We start from the raw sequence: 26,242 nt of genomic DNA, 5'->3' as shown, positions 1-26,242 counted from the left end.
CAAGAAATCGCACAAGTTGGGTCATACAAAAACATTAAACCTAAATCTAAATACCATAAAGAACGAAAGAGTTGATTTCACAGTCCTTCATGTGAACATGTCCTTGCAAATCTCAAGTATCAACAACCTCATACAGAATACGCAATAATTCTTAAGAAATGGTACATTCATAATTCATAAGAAATCGTATAAGCAGGGTCATACAAAATGTAAAAGCCTAACATAAATTTATAGCATAGCTTGAAAGAGTTGATTACTTGTTTTGGTCCTTCATGTGGATGTGCCCTTGCTAAAAGTAATCAACAGCATCATTTATTCCAAAAATACAGAAAAATAATTTGTACAAAATGACAAATCTATAAGAAAGCGTAAGTTGGGTTGTACAATTATGTAACCTAAATGTACAGCCTGTGTAACTCAAATCCAACCCCTTATCTTAATCGCTACTGTAGCTGAATAAACAACTATAAACTATGTAAAAAAAGTTTTAAGACATACGATATCTTATTATTTATCGTACAAGTTTTAATCAGAAAGATTTGTTAGTGTAAAGGATTTAGTGTATACCACTGGTGAACCAAACTCTGTTACTCACAGTTCTGATATTTCTAGTTTCAATTCTTTCTAGTTTAAATTCCCGAAAGCTATGATAAACAATGAAAAAGTGAAAACACATACTGTAGGTTTATTTTGCTATAGGTCAACCTGCTCTTTCGCGCCCACCCTTTGTGAATGCGGTCTGTTTGGGGTCAAACTGAGGAAAGCAATGCTTGTGTAACCTGTAAAAAAGCAAGCCATCCATACGGCTGCGATAAGGCTGCCGGTGAGATGGTGACAGCAGGGCTTTGTGAGCAGCTCTGAGGGAAAGAAAAGGCAAAAATAAAACCCAACTCATGCCAAAACCCTCCTGACTGACACTAGGTAGACAGTGGCATTTCAGTACCTCAGTGTCCTTAAAAAGGCAAGCTCGGAGCTTCTTTTTTAATGGGCATCGGACCCAAGGTTGTTCTGCAACAGAGACTACTTTTAGAGACACATACTTGCCAGAAGGTTGAGCTAAATGACTCCTTTTCAGCCTCATTATGAGCATTAATGCAGCAACTGGTAAGATGATACAGGGAGCGGTCTATGACAGTCTTCTACCTTCAAGAGCACCAGCTTAGCCTCAAATAGTTTGTCAAGTATGTTCTTTTTACAGCAACTCAGTCCATTCAATGGCTATTTAGGTAATGTCTTCTGGCAGCTATTTTTCAGTAATCCAAGTACAGCTTCTGTCAACTTCAGTACTGAAAGGCAGAAATTTCCCAGAACTCTTTGGCAAGGTTACATTTTTAATAGTTTCAGCCTCATGGAATCTGGTTGGCTTTATGAAATTTCTGCGAGTATGTAAAAAGTCCTTTTTTTTTTGCCAATTAATGCTTTAAACAAATTTGAACTAAATTGACATGAATACATAATTGTATAATTACAGTTGGTTCTTAAGTTTAAAATAGTTGGTACAGTTTTCTGTATACTCTAGAACAAAATTATCAACTGTCAACAAGGCAACTGGTTCTTGTAACAAAGTTATTTTCTATATTTCAAACATTATTTTTCATATGAGTGGCTTGTCTCCTTATTCTATCTCACTCTGCATGTAACTGTTGAATATTACATGCACAGTTATTAGCTGCTAGATCAATAAAACATACTTCCATCAACTGTCATGTCACGGTCTATAAAATTATTACTACTAAAACATTGCAATTTAGCAAAAGATATTGGCCAGTCATTGCTGACAATGCTATCTTCTGATTATGCATGAGGTTGCATACTAATCATATTAGCTCTGACAATCATTTCTCTCTTACAGCACAGAGGCAGAAAGTAATACATTTGTTTTCATTATTACTGTTGCTGAAAGACACTTCATCATTAACATTCATTCTGGGAGACTGGGAAGCAATGGTAATAAAGATTTTGTTAATTTTATTTTGTTTTTCTTTTTTTTTATTTTTTTTTATTATTGTTGCGGATAATTGCTACATTTTCCTTCTAGAATCTAGACTTAATGGCAGAAGATAGTTTGAAGCATTAGTACTTCTTAAGTTTTAAGTCTGGACATTTGAGCCTGTTTTGACATTTATGGTAATTTCAAGTTGGTGTTGTTTTTGTTTGTTTTCTCTATCTGTATTTTTATTTTTTTATTTTTTTTTTACTTTATGTCTCAATGCCTTTTTTTCCAGACCCATATTTTAAATCATAAAATGTTAAATTCATAAAAAAATGAATAAATATAAATAATTAAATATTTAAAACTACAATCATCTAAATAAAAACAATGATGATGGTAAGCCTACTATAGATTTTATACCCTTCTTATAGATAATATAATCATATGGCTAGAAATAACCCAGAAATATTTCCAAAAAAATTTCTTAACAAGAGGATGGATTTCCTTTTAGATTCTCCCAAGGTTTAATCCTCCTCCTCTGCTTGCTATCTTAAGGACTTTTGCTTCGCCACTGTCTTATTTAACTTGCTCACTGGGGTTTTGGGATGGTGTGCATGTACAATAAGCGGTACAGAATAAATTGAACTGGATTGAACTGCATAATATATATGTATAATGTGCTCTTTCAGCCAAACAAGCCAAAACGAAATGCCAAGCCTAATATCATAGAAGAAATGCAATTTATTTGATTGAAATTAGAGTGTCATGTAATGCAATTTCTGGCTTGTTTTCAATTGTGTGCAGTAATGAAACACTATTGTCTCTAGTTAAAGCCACAGTGATGCTTAAGGCAAAGCCTGTTTAATAACTCTAGCTAAGCTGGGAAACCAAAATGTGATGTAGTATGATAAAATAAACCCCATTACACTTTATTACTTGTGGCTTTTATGCATTGTTCCATATCTATTATTTCACTCTTGGGGCTGACTCATACTTCATATCATATTTTTGCGTAACGCTTCATGTACGAGGGTCGATGACACACATTTTGATGTCAGTCAGATAAGCGTTAATTACAGTCATTTGAGCACGTATAATAAATAAAAAATGTCTGTCATTGTGATACGCAGAAACCCATTACACAGATTTTCAGCTGAAGGTGGAGAAAAAAAGATGGAAAATAGCTCCATTTTCACATAATTCTTCAACGCCATCTAATATCAATCCAAGATATTTGGATCTGTCCACATGGACCCAATTCTGAAAAAAAACGAACAAACTGCAACATTAACTGCTTTATATAAAGACACGTAACGCGCATATGCACGCATCCCAATGGATTATTTACCAACTAGCAATAAAAAAGCATTAGACTAATGTAAGAGAATGTGCCATTTTGGCTTTATGATTCAGCAAACTGCTGTGGTTTTTGATTAGCGGCAGCGGCAGTAGTGTGTCCCAGTATTCAGGAAGCTCTCTGGGTTCTGATCGAATGTTAGTGAGGGACGTCTGTGCCGTCAAAACCTAACGCTTATGGAGCACAGCAGATAACAGTCCTGCATTGTCCACCAGGGTCTTTAGAGTCTCAGAATGAGCTGTCAAATGAGGCAGCACTAACTCTGCTAATCCACCATCTGAGGAAAAGCCGCAGCCGAAAGTAAACAAATAAATAGAAACATTAAAAAAGAACCACAAGTGTGATTAATCGAGTCGAAAGTCACCGGCACTGGTGTCTGCTTTGAAGTAATGTTTGCAGTCTCACGTCCACTTGTCAACAGCCAACTCGGGAATCAGCAGAAATCAAAAGAACATATAATTTAAAGCTTATGCATACAAACATTTTTTTTGTTTTGTTTTAAAGATGTCAATGGCTACATGAAAGAGGAAATGTTTTGCAGTTAATTATAACAACGATTACTACAAAGAGACGTGTTCATAACAGTGTGCTTTGATGTGATAGCTGTGATGCCATTTAATTCAAAGCAACAAAACCTGCACCTCAAACGAGAAAGATTTTGATAACATATTGCTCAAAGCAAAATGCAGCTGCAGTCCTAATGTGTAAAAATAAACTTGATTGTTATATTTTCTGAAGAAATTGGTGGAGTGGTGATTGTTGTGTAAAAATAGCCTTCTACTAATGATTGTAAGGAGTTGTAAGTCCCTGTTGAAAAAAAAAAATTGTCTGCTGGTCTTAGCTGGTCTCCGAATGTGGCCAGACTGGTCTGTTTACTGGTTTTAGAATGGTTTTGAGAACTTTTCAAGCTGGTCAGGCTAAGAGACCAGCAGGCCCACAAGCTAAACCAACTGAATAACAGCTTGGCCAAGACGAATGACAAGCTAAGATGGCATAAACCGGCACAAACCAGCAAAAATAAATAAATAAAATAAAAACAATAATAAAAAACAAACAAACAAACAAATAAATATGTACTTTTTTTAATTTTTTTTTTAGATTTTTATCCTGTTGCTGTGCAACTACTGGTTTGGGAGATTGTCTTATCTAAACCAGACCTATTAAAAACACAGCTTAAACAGGCCTAAGGAGGTTAGCTTGTGTGTTTAACTGTTTTTGAGGTTGTTTTGAAAATGTATCAGTTAGTTATGCTGGGATAATATTTGACAAACCAACTAAATCTAAAAGCAGCAAACCTACAGGTTGTATTTTTTATTTTTTATTTTCCTGGCCTTTTATGATGAATTGTCAACTTTGAAAATATGTTGTTTTGTACATCATTTAAATACCATGTTACTTCAAGGCTTATGTTTTGTTTTTAGAACATGCCGTTCTTGAAAGTTATGGAATCACAAATGTGTGTATTTAATTTAGCTATACTGGCTCTCCCAGTTTCTGTTAATATTATATTTTAATTAATATTACAGTTCTGTTGATACTATAAAGGGGGTCTTTTTATTGTGTTGGACTGCTATGGCTTTCAAATAAAAAAAGGCTAAGAAACACTAGATTAAATGCCTTTTTCAAATCCCTTATCTTGGTATGAGCAACTGTATTAACTACTAACAAGTAATACATATCGAAAGAAAAAAAAAAAATATATAAGTTTGCATTTCCACAGAAGATTCTTAGCTATTATTAAAAGTAAAGGTCAGGACTAAAATCAGCGTGATATCAAGTGAGAGTGCAAACTCCTTGCCATACCATGAAATACTTAATTAATATTTCAGCTGCAAAAGCAAATCAGTTCTTAAGTGCAAAAAATAACATTGCAATTTGTTATGAGTCACATTCACACCTGACATAACGCTTACGAAGTCACGGACAAAAGTTTGCAAACACCTTATATTGTTTGGGTTCCAATAATTACTCTCACATTCGTTGTCTGTTTTTTGCACTACACTACATAAAAGTGTTAGCATGCTAATTGCTTTAGTGAAAAAAAAAAAAAAATTTTGACTATTTAATCAGCATTAGCGGTGAACAATTTCATGTTCAACCTCAGCAAGGTTAACATGGCCAGTGTTATTGTAGCATTATTTATTCATATTTTGTGTTTAGCTTTTCTTTTTATATATTCAATTTTAATTTTAATTTTAGGTTAAGTAATTTTGTTTGTGCTTTTGTAATTTTTATTAGTTTTCTTTAAATTAACAAAATGGTTTTAGTTAACAATAACAACACTGACATAGTTACATTAGTTACATAGTTTCATAGGTTCTGCCACACTTGTTGCGAAGCTCCAGACTCTGCGAATTTACAAATCATTGTGCAGCTGGATCCTGGACTTCCTGACAGGCAGAAGTCAGGTGGTCAGAATGGGCAACAATACTTCATCCCCGCTGACCCTCAACACTGGTGCTCCTCAGGGCTGTGTCCTCGGCCCACTCATGTATTTCCTGTACACACATGACTATGCAGCCACACACAGCTCCAACGTCATCGTCAAATTCGCAGACGACACAACGGTGATAGGCCTGATCACTGACAACGATGAGACAGCCTACAGAGAGGAGGTGAGCTCCCTGACTAAATGGTGTCAGGAGAACCATCTCTCACTCAACATCGAACAAGACCAAGGAGGTGGTGGTGGATTTCAGGAGACAGAGCAGAGAACACACACCCATCACCATCAACTAGACACCTGTGGAGTGGGTAAACAGCTTTAAGTTCCTCTGCGTTCACATCAATGAGGATCTCACATGGTCTTTACACACTGATGCACACTGGCAACTGGAAAGCTCTGCAAAGGGTGTTACGAACTGCCTGCCACATTGTTGGAGGTGAGCTTCCCTCCCTCCAGGACAGCTACACCAGGCGGTGTATAAGGAAAGCCCAGAGGATCATCAGTGACCCCAGCCACCCATCCCACAGACTGCTCTCCCTGCTGCCCTCAGGAAGACGTCTCCGCAGCATCCACTAGCGGACCGAGGGATAGCTTTTTCCCTCGGGCTATCAGACTAATGAACAGTCAGAACTAATACACCCTACAGCATACTCCCACTATACGGTATCCAACTCACTGCACTTTAACTCCAACACAGTTCAATACTGAACTGGACGTAGACACTGCACTTGATACAATAATCTATCTGCTACCACTGGACACCATCCAATGCACACCCATGACATTTGGTGTATACAGTTCATGTATAACCTGCTGCATCTTTGCATATTTTGTGTGTTTATGTGGACATAATGTAGAATGTGTACATACTGTGTATAATGTGTATTGCTAACTGTAAGTATGTCTAATAGTACACTGTGTGTACTGAGTATGTGTATATGGCACACTGTCATCTGTATAAGTCTGTAAGTATGTTTATATGTAATTGCTCCTGCACTGTCTGGAGGACGCTCCCAAGAATTTCACTCACCAAGGCACATGTACTGTGGTGATGTCACAATAAAAGTGTTTTAATTTGATTATATTTAAAATAAGGATAATACTATAATTCAAGTTCTTGTAATAGGTTTTTCTTAGCATTTAAAGCCTGTTTTTTGTCTGCTCACTGCTCAAGGTCAGGTTTTGTAACCTCATCTCTCTGTGGCTGCTATCTCACACCATTGTACACCATATGCCTTTCTGAAACCCTCCTGTAAGGGAGGAAATATCTCATCTAATAGTAGTCTGATTTAACTTCACTTTGTGGGTTGATAATATGGCGGCAGTACTCAGGGGAAATGGTTCAAAGACAAGTGAGGTGAAGGAGATATCAAATATGAAGCCTGCTTGTGCTTCCCTTGAGGTCGCAGGGATGGTGATGCACCTTTAATTTAACCAAACTGAGTGGTCACAAGAAACTGACTCAAATCATTATTTTAAGTTCAATTTGGATGCAAGTGAAAGCCATTTGAATCCAAGTGGGTGAGTAATTTACTCAGTAATTAGTCTGTCCATTTCTTTTTGGTTGTGATCATGAGTTTGTCACATTGATAGGATAATCAACTGTAAGCTAACTGTTAGCAAGCTAACATGCCTAAAATCTCTAACATAGCCTCAAAAAAAAAAAAAAAAAAAAAACTCACATGCCTCTACCTACATTTTTTGCAAAACTTCAACAACATACCTGTACATACAAATTTGATGCAGATTGTTGTTTAATCAAATAGTTTTTATTATTTTCCTTTTACAACAGTATGACCTCAAAACACTATAATGTATGATTTGTACCTGTATGTATGAAATACATTTGTAAACTAACACATTTTAATGTTTGCATCACATATCCAGCAACATATGTATTGCTTTCCTTACATAGTAAACTTGCTTGGTAACTCACCTGGTACAGCATTACACCTTGAAATATGAGTCATAACACTCTTGCAGAGCTTAACTTATAGAAGCAAGTTAAAATGGCATGGTTGCTTAAGCAAATGTGTTTTAATCGTACGTTTGGGCTTGCTAACAAATTTTGATTGCGTTTAAAGGGATACTCCAACCCAAAATGAAAATTTTGTCATTAATCACTTACCCCCATGTCGTTCCAAACCCGTAAAAGTTCCATTCGTCTTCGGAACACAATTTAAGATATTTGGATGAAAACCTGGAGGCTTGAGACTGTCCCATAGACTGCCAAGTAAATAACAGTGTCAAGGTCCAGAAAAGGTATTAAAGTCGTCTTCCGAATACTCCATCTGCCATCAGACGTGCAATCTGGGTTATATGAAGTAACGGGAACACTTTTTGTAAGATTTTGCTGTGTATGCTCTTCTGTGTCATCCGCGCCACAAGGATGCGCTGTTTCTAAGTGTATTTAGCTTTGATTTGAAATAAAACAGTGCATCCTTGTGGTGCGGATGACACAGAAGAGCATACACAGAATACGGTGATATGGAGAGACACAGAGGAGACCGTTTACAAAGGAATTATTGAATAAAGTCGGTATTTTTGTTTTCTTCACTTACAAAAAGTGTTCCCGGGGTGGAGGTGAAGTATCCCTTTAACTACAGTATGTTATTTTCAAACACGATCAAGCATTAACCTTTTTGTGCCACTCACCAGATATTTCATTTAATGATACTTACAACAAATTTGCCAGATTAACATTCATATATTTTGAATAAAACTGAAAATGTGTCTAGCGCCACTCAGTGGACTTTGAATTTCACTTTGTTTTGCAAAACATGATTTATGTTTTGTATTCATTGCATTACTATCTGATTGTCTGATATAAACCAGACCTGTTAAAAGGCAGCTTAAACCAGCCTAAGGAGATCCCCTTGTCTGTTTTGCTGGTTTTGAAGGCGATTTTAAGATGACTACTGCTTGACAATCCAGTTTTTATCCTGGTCTTATTTTCATGAGGTTAATAGTCAACTTTGAAATACCATTTTTCTGTACATTCCTTGATTATACAACAGTATTTTCAAAAAACACAAACATAAAAAAAATACACCCAAGATAAACAATATACCCCCCCCACTTTTCTGCCAACCAGCCATACCGTGCAAACCGTAATTATCAAGTCTGTGACAGATGCCCAATGGAGCAGCATACACACTATTAGCCAGATTGAAGCGGAGCATATTTTTTCGAAATGAGACGGATTTTATCATTAAACACCCAAAACTAAAGTCCAAAACTCATATGCTATGAGGATACATAAGTAACTATGTCTAACTGCTTGTCTGCTGAGCTTAAAGCTACAGTGAGGCTCTATAGTAGCACATTTGTCTCATTGTCAACATCCCCAATTACAGCAACACTGATCACTCCCCATGAGCCTCTCTTAACCTCAATCTTTCAGCAGTTCAAAAGCAGTTCAAAGTTTCCAGCGAGTAAACTAAACCTCAGAAGTGACATCTTATACAGGATCTACAAAGAACCAACGCAGAGGCAGTTTCAGTCAAATTAACCAATTATAGCTTCCTCACTTCAAACAAAAATAAGGGAGCGCAATTGTAGATTGTGCCGTGTGTGTACATCAAACTTCTTTTTGGATCTTCTGATCCTTCTCGCCCTTCAAGTTCACACTGCCGTTTTCAAAGCACAACAGAGACGGTCTCTACATGCATAATTCTGCAGGAAACTGTCAATTTAGCCTATACAAACAACCGCAAAAAGTCACATAATGCAAGAAACAAAGGTGGGAATGTTAATCCACCTCTCCCAGGGTTCAGCTTCTATTTCCCAATTGCTCAACAAGCGTGCCGAGCCCCCATAACAGGCATTAACTCGCGATCACATGAGAACATTATCAGTAATATAGCTCCAAGGGGAAAATTCTGATGAATGGCACCATCTTAATCAAGCATTAAAAAAAAAAAATACTGCCTCTTAAAGGTGCCATGTGTAAAAATTGAGGTAAAAATATCCAAAAAATGACCTACACGCATCAAAAGAATGAGAAGAAATAAGGGCGATGATGTCATTAAAAAAATGTCAAGTTATAGTGCTGCAGAGATATCAACCTTAATTAGCATTAGCATTACTAGCCACGGCCCGACAGGTGTCGTAATACCAGTTTCGGCCATGGGAGGCGATATGCGGGCAACATAACCACCAGCCAACCTGCAATACACGAATAACTCGCACGGCTTGTGGGCGTACTTGAAGCTGATGTCAAGCAACCGCGCTCGGAATCACAAATCAAATCCGATAAGAAAAGGAGCCGAAACAGAGTAAACATCGGCACTGCTTTTCCATCGCTGGAGACAACTGATGGACTTGAAAGAAATGAGCTTCGACTCCGAACTTGCAACATTTCTTTTGGATTGGTAAGTAAGATGCTGTTAGTATTTCGCTAGAAGTTTGTTTTATATGTTTGCGTATTTTTTTCGGGAAGTTATAACATAGAAATGTATCGAAGGCTGTTCGATAAACGTGCTAATGTTAGCGATGGCTAACCGTAGCTGCGTTTGATAGTAAGCTAGCTATAACTTACCCACAGATCCGATCCGGTTTTCACCTGTTATCTACCAAAGCCCGGCTCTACCAAGCTGATGCTAAAATGTAACATTACCTAAGAAGCTTGAAATGTCTTCGATGATAATGAACCCGAGAGAGAGAGAGAGAGAGAGCGCCCCGGCCGCGCGCGCACTCACTCACTATATTCAGAGCGGTCAAGTTTTTGAAAGCGTGTGAAAAGAGTCAATTGCGTGTGTCTCACGGTGAATGCTTGAGAGTTGGCAGCTCTGGTTACGTTGGTTGACGCTAGCTTGGTCAACATCAGCTGTCTGATGTTGACCAATGATGTTGACAGAATGCTGTCTGTCAAATTAATTTAATTCAAATAATGTGTATATACAATTCAAAATGTAATATGAACAAAACGAATATGAACATATTCAATGGTGAAGGGGAGTAGCTTGAAGATGTCATGTTTCAAAATCACTTGACATCACCCAACGTTCCTCTGGAGGCAAAACGTCCTTTAGGCTTCGGCTTCGGCTATGGCTCTAGGGTTGTTGTGAAGGTAGGGGCGGAGCATAGAGACTATGCCGTTTCTCGTTTGTTACTCTAGAGTAGACCAATTCACTTTATTGAGCCATACTGCCCCCATCTGGTATGGAATGTGGAGTATGACTTGATTTTTTTGCCAGACATTACACATGGCTCCTTTAAATCATGTCGTCTTAAATTTTTCATCTCAGAGTACATTTTGTGTGTGTGTGTTTTTTTTAAACCTTCATTACCATGACATTTTTTTTACATAATGGTGAGGGGTCTCAAAAGACAAGATGTATTTGTAAAAAACAGAATATGGTATATTAAAACAAGAAAGAAACAAAGAAAGATGAGGTTAACGGCGAGGTATCAAGTCCCAGAAATTTCCGCTTTTTTTAAATTTAAGTTTTTGGTGGTTGTATCATGTTCTTGTAGTTTTCTATCACAGATATTTAACCACCATGCCACCCCATCACATTCAAAAACACACCAATGAAGAAATCGATTAAGTATGTCATTAAGATGAGCCCTAGATTGTAAACAAATTTAGATATGACTATCACAGCCATTTTGAGCTGGTGAGTGTCCATTTATTTGCATTCGATTTACACTAATGACCTGAACTTTGAATAGCTCGTATTATGTTACCATGTGATGTGGCTGTAGCTGAAAATATCCTGCTGATCAATGCAAACTCAGCTTTCCCTGTCGCCCATGCCGAACCGAATCACACACACTGAACATGAATTGTTCACAGATAGACAAAAGTGAGACTGCTTACTGGATTTTTTGTAACCTTTTTTTAAATCTTAAAAGCTCTTAGCCCATTCACTGCAATTGTACGGAAAAGGGCGACTAGCACAATCTTCAGAATATCTCTTTTTGTGTTCTATGCTAAAAAGTAAGTATTACAGGTTTGGTATGACATAAGGGCATGTTTTGTCTGAACTACCTCTATGAAATTTACAGCACTTGAAATTTCCAGTGAGGTCCATTGCTAGTAGCACTCGCAAATACCCATAAAGCTCTGCCAGTGAAGGGTCTGTGGGGTCTCTGACACAGTTTGCGTGTTGCTCCGAGCAGCCCTTATGTCTAGAATAGGTTCAGTTTGATGATGTTTGATCGGTTTATGCTTGATGAGAATGTGTCTGATATGGGTGTGTCAGTTATGGACTTGGGAGTTATGGTTTGAGATGAGGGTCAGTGTAAGCAGGTTGCACAAACACACACACAATTCGCAATCTATTTGCCTAAGATCCATGCTACATGATAATGGATTATGCTATATCTAACGAATGTACCATTGGCGAGATAAACAACAATAGTTTGAATGTTGACAGCGGAAAATTAAAGCTAATTGCTAAATGAATCTGAATGATTCTGAAATTCTCTTTATGTACCAAGACGTTCCTCTGATATTTTTAATCCAATGAGCTCTAAAAGCAATGGCAACGTAAAATAAATTAAACATTAAGACATCATTATTTATTTATTTACTTTAATCTCAACGTGATCTAATGCATTACACTGGCTTTGCTTTCCCAGTTGGTGCAAGGATCAGTAGAAAACAGAAGAAATTTGTGTTTTCCTTTCACTTGCATAAAAGTATTATGATGGTATAAGAGTGTACTTTGATAGTGAATAATTACAATATTCAAATACCATAATATTACCATTGCTGTTATTAAACTATTGAAAATGATTTTTCTTAATTAAAATAATGATGAAATAAAATATAAACATTAGATAAAACTTGGGATAAAAATATTTTTAGATAAAAATATTAAAATGTTATATTACTACAATTGCCAAAACTAAAAATAAATTAAAGCTAAATAAAAATATTTACAATAAATTGAAACTAATAAAATGACAAAAAAAAATTATTTATTTATATATATATATATATCACCAAAAACCTAAAACTGTACATTTCAATTTGTGTTAGTCTAAATATAAAGATATAAAACACAGGTAGATTGGAAAACTCAATAGGTTTCAGTTAGCTTGCCCTTTAAAGTGCACATTATTAAACATGAGCTCAAAAAACAGTAAACACAACTGGAGTTTCTGCTTAAATGAACAAAATAAAAAGCAGTTTTGAATTATGTCTGCTTTACAACAGTCAAACAGACGCCCAAAGCTGTGAATAAAGATATACACAGAGGGCATTTTCTTTTTCACAGTCATCAAATCCAGTTTAACGCACATTTGGGTTAGCCTCACCTCAGCGTTTCACAGCGTTCAGACAGACATATTCCATTTTCTTTTTAAGTCCATCACTGATGTCTATGCATAAAATGTGATGCAGCACAAAAGAACACCTCTGTCATTTTAAATAAGAATCTAATAGCTAAAATGACGCAGTCTTCAGTGCAAAACAGACTATTTGTAGGCTTTCATGGAGACTGTGGAGTAAAAGGCAATTAGTTTTTCGCTGCCGGGCCCTTGATGTGTGATTTCTTTTGGCAGTGAATATGCATAAGGTACATTGTAAACGAGAGCGTGATTAAGGCTTAACTAGGCTGCGGATATAAAGAGTGCCAAACTCAAAGACTTTAAATGCTAAGAAACCTTGAAGAAAGATCACATTTCGCTCTCAAAAGTCAAGGCTTGTGATATAGATACGGAAGAGGATATCCACAAAATGGTTTAGTTCCAGACAACAAAAAATGTTGCCAAGTGGTCAAAAGAGCCCAATTGTCAATGATACTCTGGTCTCTAGATATGTGATTTTTTTTTTTTGTCCACTTTATCATCTTCCAAGCAGAATATGAATATCAAATTGCATAGAAAAGTAAAAGCATACGTCTCCTCAAACCACATGATTTGAGATATCTTACATGAACAGGAAAAGTTATGTGCCAAAATGTAATAATGCCTATGAATAATAGCAGCAGTGATGCTTGTAAAATAAAATAAAATAAAATAAAATAAAATAAAATAAAATAAAATAAAATATTTCTCCCCCAAACTTCTCTGAAGTCTGCTAGTCAGAACAACTAAAAGGCCATTCATGAAATAACTTAACTGCAGTTTATCAAAAGGTTAATTGTATTATTCAACTTTAAGAGATGTGTAACCTGGTTTAATAAATGTTTAAATCCTTAACACATGAATTAAACAACTAACATTTGCATTCCCAATAGGAAGCTCTTACTTTATAACAGACTCAATATTTCATGCTGAGATTTCCCATACATTCCTGCAGTTCTCGGAGCAGTTCCTCTAGCGTAATCAGGCCCTGCTCTTGACAAGTTTTACTGTGACACTGTCTCAGTACAATGTGACCTTCTATGCAAGCAAAGACACTCATTGGGCCCTTGGGGACCATTTGGAAGCACTGAGCTTGAGGAGGATGGATCCAGGATGGCTGCCTGCTCAGTTTGGGCCACTAATCTCATCAGAAAGCATCTGACCTCTACTAGCTCCGCCGTATAGACATGCCATGGAGATTAATACTGAAAAATGCAAAATACATGAATTTTATTGCAGTTACATATGGATAATTCATCACTGAACTACATCAGAAAGGTACTGGTTATTATGTTTATTATCATAAACAATTTATGAAAATAAAAAAAAAAATACATAAAAAAAAATGTTTATGGGTTGTTGTTTTTTTAGATCTGCCTCTGTGCTCAAAACACTGCAAAACATGGTTTCTCGTAGCTTATTGCGTACTGTAACAGACAGGATCATAATTTGGCACTGGTAAATCAAAATGAAGACTTTCATGCACCATACTATAATCACTGTGTTAATAATAAATTAATCTCTATTCACCGCAGAAATATTGTGCTTAATCCATCTGCAAATATAATGGAGTATTGAATTAAATCCACATTTGTATAAGAAAGGTCACCAGATAATGAAATGAAAAATATTAGAAGTGTCAAAGACATGGCCTAACAGAAAATATACGCTTCAATATGCTTTTTGCCAATATGCTTTTTTAATCTAAAAAATGTCTGAAAGCATGTAAATAAAAAAGACAAAGAAAGAAGGAAAGAAAGAGACAGAGAGAGAGAAAGAATGAATCATTTATAACAATCATTTTGCTTTTAATACTGACACTGTTTTGAGCTGGATATGAAGGGATGGAAAAATACCATCACTCTTAAAGTTCTGTATAGCACTTGGAGGTTAGTGATAAACAGAAAACACAGAACTCAAATTATCATAGTATTACATCGCTTATTTCCATAAATCAGCATTCATGAGATTTTTTTTTTTTCAACAACCGATCTAGAACATCACAAAATCCTCCTCTCCAAACCACACTTGATTTCCATATAAAAGGGGCATCACACATTCAATCTGAACTGACGTGGTGCTAAACTGGAGACGTCCCTTTGTGCCTTGTGCCGTAATATTGCTCTCAGCCGAAATGTAAAGAGAGCGTACAGATATTTGAACTCACCGTTTTCAGTATTTTCATGCTCGGTGTCAGTAAGGGTGAGGTTGGAATTGGCTCTGCTGGAAAGGCAGGAGCTGCGGCCGGATTTGGTGTTGCTACGGCCCCAGAGTCGGACGGCGTGCTCAGGGGACATGATGCCATCCGTTTCTGTATCAGCATCTGATCCCACGCTCACCGAGTAGTCGCGGTGAGGAAGGCCCATTTCTGTCCTATATGCTGCCATATGGGGCGGCACGGGATCTCCAAAAGCCATGTCTCTGAGAGAGAAGTCCGTCCCTGATACAAAACACAAGGACACAATGAGAGAAAATACAATCTGTGTTATGCATACAAGAACAGACTGCAGCAGTAGGGGTCTGGAAGAAAATATTATTTTTCATATCATTATTTTCTATTCATTTTCTCCATCTCATTTCATTTATTTTCTTTTTTTAAATAACGCAAAAACCTTTCTAGAAAAAAAGAAAAGAAAAAAAAAAACTATCATGAGCTCCGAGATTGTTAAGCGATGAAAGAAATTCTATCATTTATATAATTTATTTATTTATATGGAATAACTTGTGATTTTTACTTCAAGAACTTGACCGCAGCACTCTTTCGAGTCTGAAGTCTAATGTTAGCATCCTGATACACAAAATTATGTAACAAACAAATATCTTAGTGATAGATTTTTTTTTTATTAATTATATATATATAGTATATATATATATATATATATATATATATATATATATATATATATATATATATATATATATATATATATATATATATATATATATAGAAATCCACTCGAACAGGAATTTCATGTGAGGGTGAAAAAAATTCCAAGTTCAAGGTTCAAGTTGATTATGCAAATTTTTGGCACTGCAACCTTTAGAGTATTTTTGAGGGCAGCAAAAAGCTGAAAATATAAATTTTTAGATTTAATTAAATATTTATTTATTTTATTTTTTTGTATGCTAGGGTGTGCGTAAAATGCATGTGAAATAAAATTACTTATCAGCATAGTATATTTGAAGCCAGATTTTTCTAACCATTTTTCTAATTTATTTTGCAGTAATCAGTTGATCCACAAGGTGGCGACATTGGGCAAGGCCAATGTTTCACAATTTAAAAAGAAGAAACATAACCACAAACATACACCGCAATGGCGAGCAATTACACAACTACAAAGATGGACAAGGATGAAACGTTCTAGTATGCATGTGTCGACCATTCATGTTCACGCACCCTATCAAAAACTATGAAGAGCCATGTGTTCGGTTATACATGTACGCTAAGCATTGGCATCAAAACTAAGTATATTTTTGGCTTAAAAGTAAAATCTGAGCGCTCTCTGACCCTGCATAGACAGGTCCAGGGTCCAGAAACATAGCAAGGAAATTGGTAAAATAGTCCATGTGACATCAGAACGTAAACAATGTAATCGGCTGTGTTTACATTCAGCATGCACGTGATTGTGTTCTGGTGTACTCTCCAAAATGGCAGAAGACGGTAACTCGGGGAAAAGAATTGTTGAATAAATTACGTTATTATTGTTTTCTTTGCACACAAAAAGTATTCTTGTAGCTTCATAAAATTACGGTTGAACCACTGATGTCACATGGACTGTTTTACCGATTACCTTGCTACGTTTCTGGGCCTGGGAACATTGCAGTTGCATTGCTGTCTACACAGGGTCAGAGAGCTCTCAGATTTATCAAAAATATCTTAATTTGTGTTCTGAAGATGAATAAAGGGTTTGGAATGACATGAGGGTGAGTAATTAATGACAGCATTTTCATTCTTGGGTGAACTAACCCTTTAACTATGTCATTAAGAACAGCCTTTGCGCTAAAATGTGGACCTATGACACGTTAAAACACTGTCTAGGTAGGCAGCTCACTAGGTTTTGAAACACATTATTATTACAACAGAACATCTTTAACAGAGCACCTGCTCTCATACAGTATATGACTCCAAATTGACAAAGAATATGCAATATATGAAACTAGCCAACATTTAATCAACTTGGAAAGCCTAACGAGAACTTTATATTCAAAATGGTGCACTCAAACCCACTTCAGTGTGCAAAACCTCAGTAAACATCACATTCAGAGTGCGCTCGTGTCTGGTGAAGGCCAAAGGTACGAGAAAGAGGAAGCCGTTTAGATGAAGCTAACGGCAAATTATAGATTTATGCCTGAGAGCGAGCGCAATAATAGTTAGCGTGGCTGAGAGCAACAACGCATTTAGTATTCATGGAGGGGAAGTGGATATTTTTTCAGGTCACCATCAACTGGACACATTAGAAGGTCATAAAAGACATCAGCAGATCAGCATTCAAGGCACCCCCCTCTCATTAAAGTCCCAGCACGCTAATGGCAAAGCTACAACACCGCATTCGGCTTTCCTTTTATCTCTCCGGTTTTAGATACTGCTTTTTCAGAACGGCTGGAATATATTAGCGACGGATCAAATCGTCAGAGGCAGTCTCTCTGAATTGCTCGAATGCAATCAGTCTCTAGAGTGTATATGAAAGATGTGCTGCGGATCTCGTGTCTGCGAGATGAGCTACCCAAAGCGTATGATAGTTTGTCTCATGTTAACAAGTACATGTAATAGATATGTGCTTTAATATGAAGTAGGCAAGTAAAATGATCAAGGGTGCAGCGTTCCACACTTCAAAAGAAACTAATAAGCAGTAAGAACACAGGTCATGTATCAGGGATGATTACAATTTAACTGCATTCTTGCCATCAAAAGTTTTAATACACTTCATTTAGGAGAATCATCATGCTGAAAAATGTTTTCATATTTTCTTGGTTTATTTTATAATCTCACTTTTTACAGTTAATTTTTTTTTAACAGCAGTCAAATAATGTGCAATATTAGGCACTCATGAACCAAATTTAAGCTCTAATGCCAAATATATGTTTGTCAAGACACAAATCTTAAATCCAAACAAAAGAGTGTTGTTCGCTTCACTTTTTACTCTAGGGATGCAAACCCCTCAGGGCTGGAAAAATGTGATCCGAGTCCCCTAGGGGGGTCTGGAGGCAATTTTGAAATATATCAGTTTTAATATCAATTTATAGTCATTTTTAGAACAAGGATGAGCTCAATACAGTTTAGTTTATTTGTTTTGTTTAACAGAGTAAAAAAAAAAAAAGTTCTGTTGTTTCAGTCTACATTTCCACTGTTGTTTTTTTGTAACCCATTAAATATGACTACACATATAATAATAATAATAATAATAATAATAATAATAATAATAATAATAATAATTATTATTATTATTATTATTATTATTATGTATCAAAATATTTAGATTTTAATTTGGGAAAAAATACAAATCAATGAAGAAATATTAAATATATCAAATAATTATGTATACTATAGTAACACTATGTTATTGTAAAATATGAAAATTTACAAAAATAAACAAATGAATTAATACTATTTAATAAGCCAATTAAATGACTAATAAGCCAATTAAATTTTTTTATTATTTTTATTAGTATTATTATTATTATTATTATTAATAATAATAATAATAATACAAATTGAACAAATCAAAAATTTTACATATACTATATAATACTAAATATCGTAATATATAGTTATAATACTATTGTACAGTAAAATCTGGAAAAATACAAATAAATAATCAAATTAATTATTATTATTTATTTAATAATAATAATAATAATAATAATAATAATAATAATAATAATAATAATAAATGTAAATGCTTTATATTATACCACATAAAATAATAAATATTATTGTTTTAAATATATTATTAAAATGAATATTGAGTTATTGTACTTTTAACACCACCACCACTAATAATAATAATAATAATAATAATAATAATAATAATAATAACAACAACAACAACATGGTACTTTTTTGGGAGTTTGACAGCTCCTGGTTGCCAATAATTGTTGTATGTAAAAGAGCAGCATGAACATAATTTTGCATTAGTGTTCCTCAGAAAAACACAATAGTATTTAGTTTGTAATGACATGAGGGTGAGTCTTTTCATGCACAGAATGGATTTTGTGTCTGTCTGCTATATAACGGATATGAAAAATGCAGGCTGCTGGCCGAAGGTAAATTCTGTGGAGACATGCAGCAATCAGAAATGCATTATACTTTAATAGGCAAATTATAATGTCATCAATAACGGTTCACTTCTGCAAATTAGTCCAGATTGCTTTCACGGCAAATGCAAGCCATCCTGGAGTCCATGCAAAACCATAACCCACACAGACTTGAGCGCAATTCTAGCCAAGTTTGAAAAAAACACCAACTAAAATACGAAAATTCTCCTATTTGAATTGCATTTGGCAACACTAGTTGCACAGAAATGACACATTACTGTTTTAAAATCCACTTATTTTTGAAACAAGATCCGACATGTGAAATCTTGTCCTGCTCACCTTGCCTGCTGAACTCATCAGCTTCATGGTGCACCACGTCTTTGACCCGGCTGCCGTAGGCCAATCTGGAGTCCTGGTCAAAAGCTTTAAGGGTTTCGCTGGAGCTGTAGGACTTGGGGTTGAGCTTGCCGTCCTCGCTGTCAGCTGAAGAGCTGGTGTACCGGCGCTCCGTGTCCCGCCTGGAGGTCAGGGAGCGGTAGGGTCTGCGTTCTTTCACTTCCATGGCAACCTTGTCTCTTTTCTCAACATCAAAGGGAGGGAATGAAGTCAGTTCAGTCCGTATGATTCTGCAAGAAAACACAGATTGGGGGGGGGGGGGGTTTAAGGGATGATTATTGCTTTGTTTTGTTTTTTTTGTTTGTTTGTTTGTTTTTACAGCTAAACCTAAGATTTAAATTTAAATGGAACAAATGTTACAAATTTGGCATTGGTAATTTGTTTTGTTTATGTTTTAGAAACAAGTCTCTTGTGCTCACCAAGGCTGCATTTATTTGATCAAAATTACTACAGTAAAAACAGAAGTAATGTGAAATATCACTACAATTTATTCCTGTGACAAGACCCTAAAGGACTATGACCTTTTGCATTCTATGAAACAAAGAAATTCATGTCAGAATGAAATGATATGAAGGTGAGTAAACTGTCATTTTTTGTTGCGTTATTCCTTTAACACACAAGGAAAATGAATCTGCATCATCATCTGCCTCGTTAATATTCCAGCCTCATCTTAAAACCCTCATTACAAAGCAAACAGCATTGTGAAAAACATTAGACCGTCACAATGCAAGCTTGTACGCAATAATGCATGCATCTCTGTAACTAAATGACACTTTGTAGCACAGTGTAAAAACAAAATGGCCGTGTGGAGAGAAGTATATTGGTGTAAGCGCACTGTGCCACTGCAGGATCACGCGACCTGACATCAATTTATAGGTCCCCTGATTTTCCACAGACAGGATATGGCACAGAACTGGAGCAGCGGAGGAGGTCTTAAACACGTCGACGTGGATTTATGAAGTTGATTAGAGGTCGGGTCATTGTTTCCTCTCAGGCTCACTTAAGATAGTGAGGTTCCCCTGCTTGATTCATTTCATTTCCTGGACTTGTTTCTGACAATACAAGGTTTACTATCTGTAATAGATTAAACCGCAGGCCGTGCAGTCTTCAGACATTTTAGACCAGCATTTCATTCATCCACTGCATCTGCTGATGGAGTGTGCAATCTTGTGTTAAAACAGAATAAACAACAAAGAATCTTTCAGAAATTGTCACATTTTACCTCAAAATGAAAAGGACATACACAGTATACTTTGAACAAAGAAAATGCAGCCTATTTTCTGTATTGTGACATTATTGTTATGACTATTGGCAAGAAAAAGAAAAAAAAAACTAATTTTGAAATATGAAGAAAAACAATGATATATTGCTTAAATTGTAAAATACACATGTAAAATAGAACTGTAAGAACTTATCATGGTAATTTGTTTTATTTGTTGTATTAAATTTATTGCATTAGTACAGATCATGTTATAATGATTAATTGAATCCAATACTTCAATTTTATAAAAAAAAAATAAAAAAATAAAAATGCAAGTACTCACCAATGTATTTTAATGTACTGGTTTTAATATAAATAAAAAATAATTATATTATTTTAAAATATGCTGAGCTATATGTACCATAGAATTACAATTATTTTTCACATTACAGCAGTTGGCATTTGTTATTATTGTTAATTGTTAATAAAAATAGTATTATTTCAGTTAATTAATACAAGTATAGACAATGCCATAACAATGAACTGATTAAATACATAGATTTACATAGATTGTACTTTCATTTTAAAACATCTTTTATGTCTAGACAGGATGATTTTCATTAGTGTAATGAAAAAAAAATAATAATAATAAATTCTCAGTACAGTAAAGTACGTATTATGGGGGAAATTTAATTTAAAAATTAAAAAAAATTCTAAATAAACAAACAAATTTATATATATATATTAAAAAAATGGGCATGCAGGCTAAATCTTCTTATGTATATATATATATATATTTTTTTTTTTTTTAATTTTGAGGTTAAATATGAGCCTTGATATTGCTTTGTGAGACTGACCCCAGTCTCAGTCCCTGTCTAAGCTGGTGAAAAAAACAAAATCACAAGTCAACCAACGCATCAAAAATAGAAGGCTTAATCATAATGGAATTTGGTTCTAGATCCTCTTAAAGCAAAAAAAATTAATAAATAAACCCCAACAGTACGAGTGGGACAATATGGCGGACTCACTCTCAGCATTTCCCAGCAGATAAGCTCTTTAAAACCACTGTAATATAAATGTGTGGCACTTCCGCAATAATCCACAGTAAAATATATCTAACCCCCCTTAAACAGCCTCTTTATTGCCAAGCCCATTGTGGAGTCGGGGTCACCTTTTGTATGGACTGGCAGCTGAAAAGATGGCTGTGATTAATGACTTGGAGACCTCTGCTCCAGGACCTCCGCTGTAGACAAAAACTGCTTTTCTCCTAAAGACCCGCAAGAGCACTTCCACTGCCGGGCCGGAATCTCCAAACCAATTGCTTTTAGGTTCCTAATTTTTTAGCATTTAGAAAGAGTCTTCTAGCTTATGCTAATTCATATAGAGACAAAAGAGCCTTTATGGCAGCACTCGAGGGGCTTTTGTTAAAGTTGCATTGTCTTAATTTCCAAAAGCCTCGGTTCAATGAAATCGCTACGTAGTGTGGAGATTATGTGCAATATGCTGTGCTCCTGAATATCTGAGGTCTCGCGTGTACAAGGGTGTACCTTTGGGGCCATGGGAACACTTTCTGTCTTTTCAGCGAAGCAACAGCCGTCACTTATGCTTTGACAGCTGATGTCTAGTGCAAATATATATCTGTGAAAGGGAAGATGCGTTTGACTGACGTCTCTCTGTGAAGAACTTCAAGAGAAAACTATTTTTGCTCTCTGTGTGTTTTTCTATGATAGTGTGTTAAGCTGTATGAATAATCTGAAAGAAAAAAAAGAATAAAAGTCGTTGACTCCTATCTAATCCCTAGAGCCCAGTGGTGGGCAAAAAAAAAAAAAAAAGATATGACTAAAAAGTTGACAAAAAGCCAAATTTCAGTCCTTGGATTTGCTCAACTGCTGCTCATAATGTTAAAAGTGATTTATTTTTTTTGATATATATATATATATATATATATATATATATCTATTATATATATATATATATATATATATATATATTATATATATATGAGATGATTCAGATTCATTTAAAATCACAATTAAACAATTCATTTTTATTTTTCATAAAAACAATTAAATATATTTAAAAATGTATGAATAAAACCCAAAATATAAAAAAAATATAATATATATTTTATAATTTTAACAATGTTTTTACTGTCACTTTTGATCAATTTAATGTGTCCTTTTTGAATTAAAGTATTAATCTTACTGACAGTAGTGTACAGTAAATGTATGTGTTCTGATCAGATGCACACTGAAAGTGCGGCAAAACAACAGCAAATCAAAACATAATTGATGTTTAGTACGCAGTTATGTGGAGCAATAGGCGGGGCTACATAATAATCAATCAATATTCCACCTTATTAGCCTGTGGCCCAGTTCTCTGAACTCATTCATTGATCTTTTTTTTTTTTTTTTTTTTTTTTTATGTACATTGTTAAAACTGCCAGTCTTATATATTGATCTTGGCAGCTTTATTTTGTAAGCAGCAATTGAACAAACAATTCGCTATTCTGAAGTATTCAAGAGTTTAATGAAATGTTATTGAATTGTTTTTATCGAAAATGCTCTCTGTTGTTCAGGTTTTGCTTTGTTTCCTTTGATTTCCCTTCATTTTAAACACAGCTGCAGCAAAGCACTCTAGGGAAAGTAGCAAATAGCATATCCACAAAACAATCTGCTGCTCAGGTATCAGTTTCCTTATACATTCAATGCTATCGATCAGTCTGTATTCCACAAATATTCTTGCACACCCCGTTTCCTGGTTTGGAGCCAAAAAAGTATAAAAAGATAATGTGAAAAAACAACAATATGGTATGGGTTGTTTCTGATAAGGGAATTAGGTGACATTTTGACACCTCAACATATGGATCAGAAAAACAATGCATGTTTGAACATCTGCTATGGAGGAAGTAGAGTCTTGGTTAAATGTCATTAAAGTGAACATGAAATTGCATTTCAAAATTCCTTTTTCTGCTGTAATAGTTTAAAGCAAATTAATAATAATAATAAAAAAAAAATGCAGTGAGAAACTAGATTTCATCCATTGGGATTGACATTGACTTAGAATGGGACACACTGACTTGGACTTGGAAGAAAGAATAGTTTTAGTGTGTAATTTCCAAACGGTAGATTTGAAGTGATGCAAAAATGTTTAATCATATAGAATATTTAATAGTTTGCATGGAGGGTACATAAAATGCTAGTCATGTAATCAGCCTTAACAAAATAAAGTAGTTAACGATTTTATACAAAAGTCATTTCCATCATAGAAAGACTATAAATAATTTATGATGTGGTAGAAGTGACAATTTTATGGAAATTTTCATAGCTTTCAAAGAATATGGTATTATCCTATAATGGTTTATGGCTTATTAGTAAAAAAAATGATGAATACTATGGCGTATCATTTACTTCGCTCTAAAAATTCAAATATGCACTAACCAGTATAGCAGTTTAACATGAAAGAGCCCAAGACTCTGAGTATAGAGTCCCTACAGGTAGCAGGCGGGGCTGTTCGAGGTCACAGGCCTGCTGGGGTATTATTCGAGCTCCATGTCCCAGACTGGTGGCTTATGGAGCCCTCCTACTATGGCTGAGATAAAAGGGTGCCATCTATATGCAAATGGTTTCGGTCTATTCTTGCTACAATTAGTGTGTGTGACAGTGTGAAAGTGAAGCTATTGAGTCAGCGTGTTCATCTATCTGTTGAACTGTTAGTGCCTTGATTTGTCAACATTCTTAATACTCGCGCAGCTCAATTGTTTTTTTGGTGATTAAATGGCTTGCATTTAATATAGAAACCTTTCAGAGCATTACGCCAATCGATATGGTTTGCTGAACCACAACACAGACAAAAAAATTAAATTTCCGGACTTGTTTGGTACAGCTGGCAAACAGGATCATTTTGCAACTGATTTATGACACATGGGCACGACAGTCTCTTAAATATAATAATAATAATAATAATAATAATAATAATAATAATAATAATTAATAATAATAATAATAATGAAAGTGAAAGTGACGTGACATGCTTTACATCCAAGTATGGTGACCCCTATCTCAGAATTCGTGCTCTGCATTTAACCCATTTTTTTTTAAATATATATATATTTTTAATTTTGATGACTAGTGCTTATAGCAAATGAAATAAAAAAAAAAGTCAAAAATTCAGATCAGATCAGACGGAGAGAGCCAGCAGGTCTGCTCACATCTGACCCAATGGCACATGCTAACGCTGCAGGGGTCAGATCGATCAGGAAATTCCACCTGGGGAAAATGAAATGAAAATAGATGCAGCATGTTCTGCTGAAATTTAAGAGGCTTATATGAAATCAACCAGTGTTATTCAGGGGGTCAATAACCACATGACAAATGGTCATGAGCTAGAATTCAGAATTAATTCAGCTTCTAAAAAAAAAAAAAAAAAAAAAAAAAAAAAAAACACCACTAAAGATCAAAAGCTTCCTAAAGAACATTAAATTACTTACATGTTACAAAACAAGTCCAACAAAGCAAAATTGGCTCATCCAATGTTATGGGTTTGGGGTGGGACTATCTGTTTGACAAGCAATGGCGGACAGATGCAATGTTTGGAGATGTTCATCTTAAAACTTACCTTGGAAATTCATGTTTTGGCATTTCACAAACTATAAAGAGAATAAATCAAGCCCTAAACTGACATTGCACAGATATCCTCCATGCTAGTGCAAGTTAACAAGCTTGTTTACAACCCGCGTTCAGTTTTTGAGGTCCTCCTACTCAACATCACTTACAGGCGAACAATAGCGGTGTTGGAGCCAGCGAGTAGGTTCACAATTGTGTCCCTGCAGGGTTTAAAGTGTGCTCAAAGCTGCAGGCGAGCACCCCTCACTCCTTTCGTGGAACTTCATTCATATGCCTATCCTGTGCTTAAAAGCCTGCTGGGTCAACAGAAAGGTTTGCTTTCAATGGGCAAGAGTGAGAAGTTTATTGGCGCGGGGGCTGTTATTGATGTGTTCATGCGTGTGTGTAAGAGACCATCTCCTTCTGGGATCAAAAAGGGAACCCTGCTAGCATTAAGAGCGGAGTGCGTAAAAGCTTCAAGGTAAAGCGAAGTTCCATTTGCGAATCGCTGGGACGCGAAGGTTTCAGGACGATGGGACACTAAGTTTGCTTCGGTAAATAACCAGCTTTCTGAAATGGGTTTGGTAGTTTAAATGCATTTATTCCCTTCTGTGCAAACGCACCTCCCTGACCTTGACCATGAGCTACGAAAATGTCTGAATGTCGCTGTATCAGAGCAATCATCAAAAACGCTGCATGTCCATTAATAACACAACAGTGAAAGACTCTAAATCATTTTCATGAGGTGACA

The 26,242-nt window shown here is 35.4% G+C and overlaps 1 protein-coding gene across 12 annotated transcripts in view; it reads right to left on the bottom strand.

Annotated features, from left to right (window-relative positions):
- Nucleotides 1-26,242, bottom strand: part of LOC109064829 (teneurin-4) — a 208,012-nt gene that overhangs the window by 137,578 nt on the left and 44,192 nt on the right. For all 12 annotated transcript variants that reach the window (XM_042739124.1, XM_042739127.1, XM_042739122.1 and 9 more), the window contains exons 2-3: nucleotides 19,630-19,916; nucleotides 15,203-15,475 (exon numbers count right to left, since the gene is read on the bottom strand). In XM_042739124.1, coding sequence (XP_042595058.1) covers nucleotides 15,203-15,475; nucleotides 19,630-19,852 — 496 coding nt within the window. In that variant the 5' untranslated portion in view covers nucleotides 19,853-19,916. The remainder of the gene's footprint in view (nucleotides 1-15,202; nucleotides 15,476-19,629; nucleotides 19,917-26,242) is intronic.

Source organism: Cyprinus carpio, chromosome B15, assembly GCF_018340385.1.
Source record: "Cyprinus carpio isolate SPL01 chromosome B15, ASM1834038v1, whole genome shotgun sequence".
Lineage (NCBI taxonomy): Eukaryota > Metazoa > Chordata > Actinopteri > Cypriniformes > Cyprinidae > Cyprinus > Cyprinus carpio.
The sequence above is the reverse complement of the archived record's forward strand: the minus strand, read 5'-3'. Positions and strand labels throughout refer to the sequence as shown.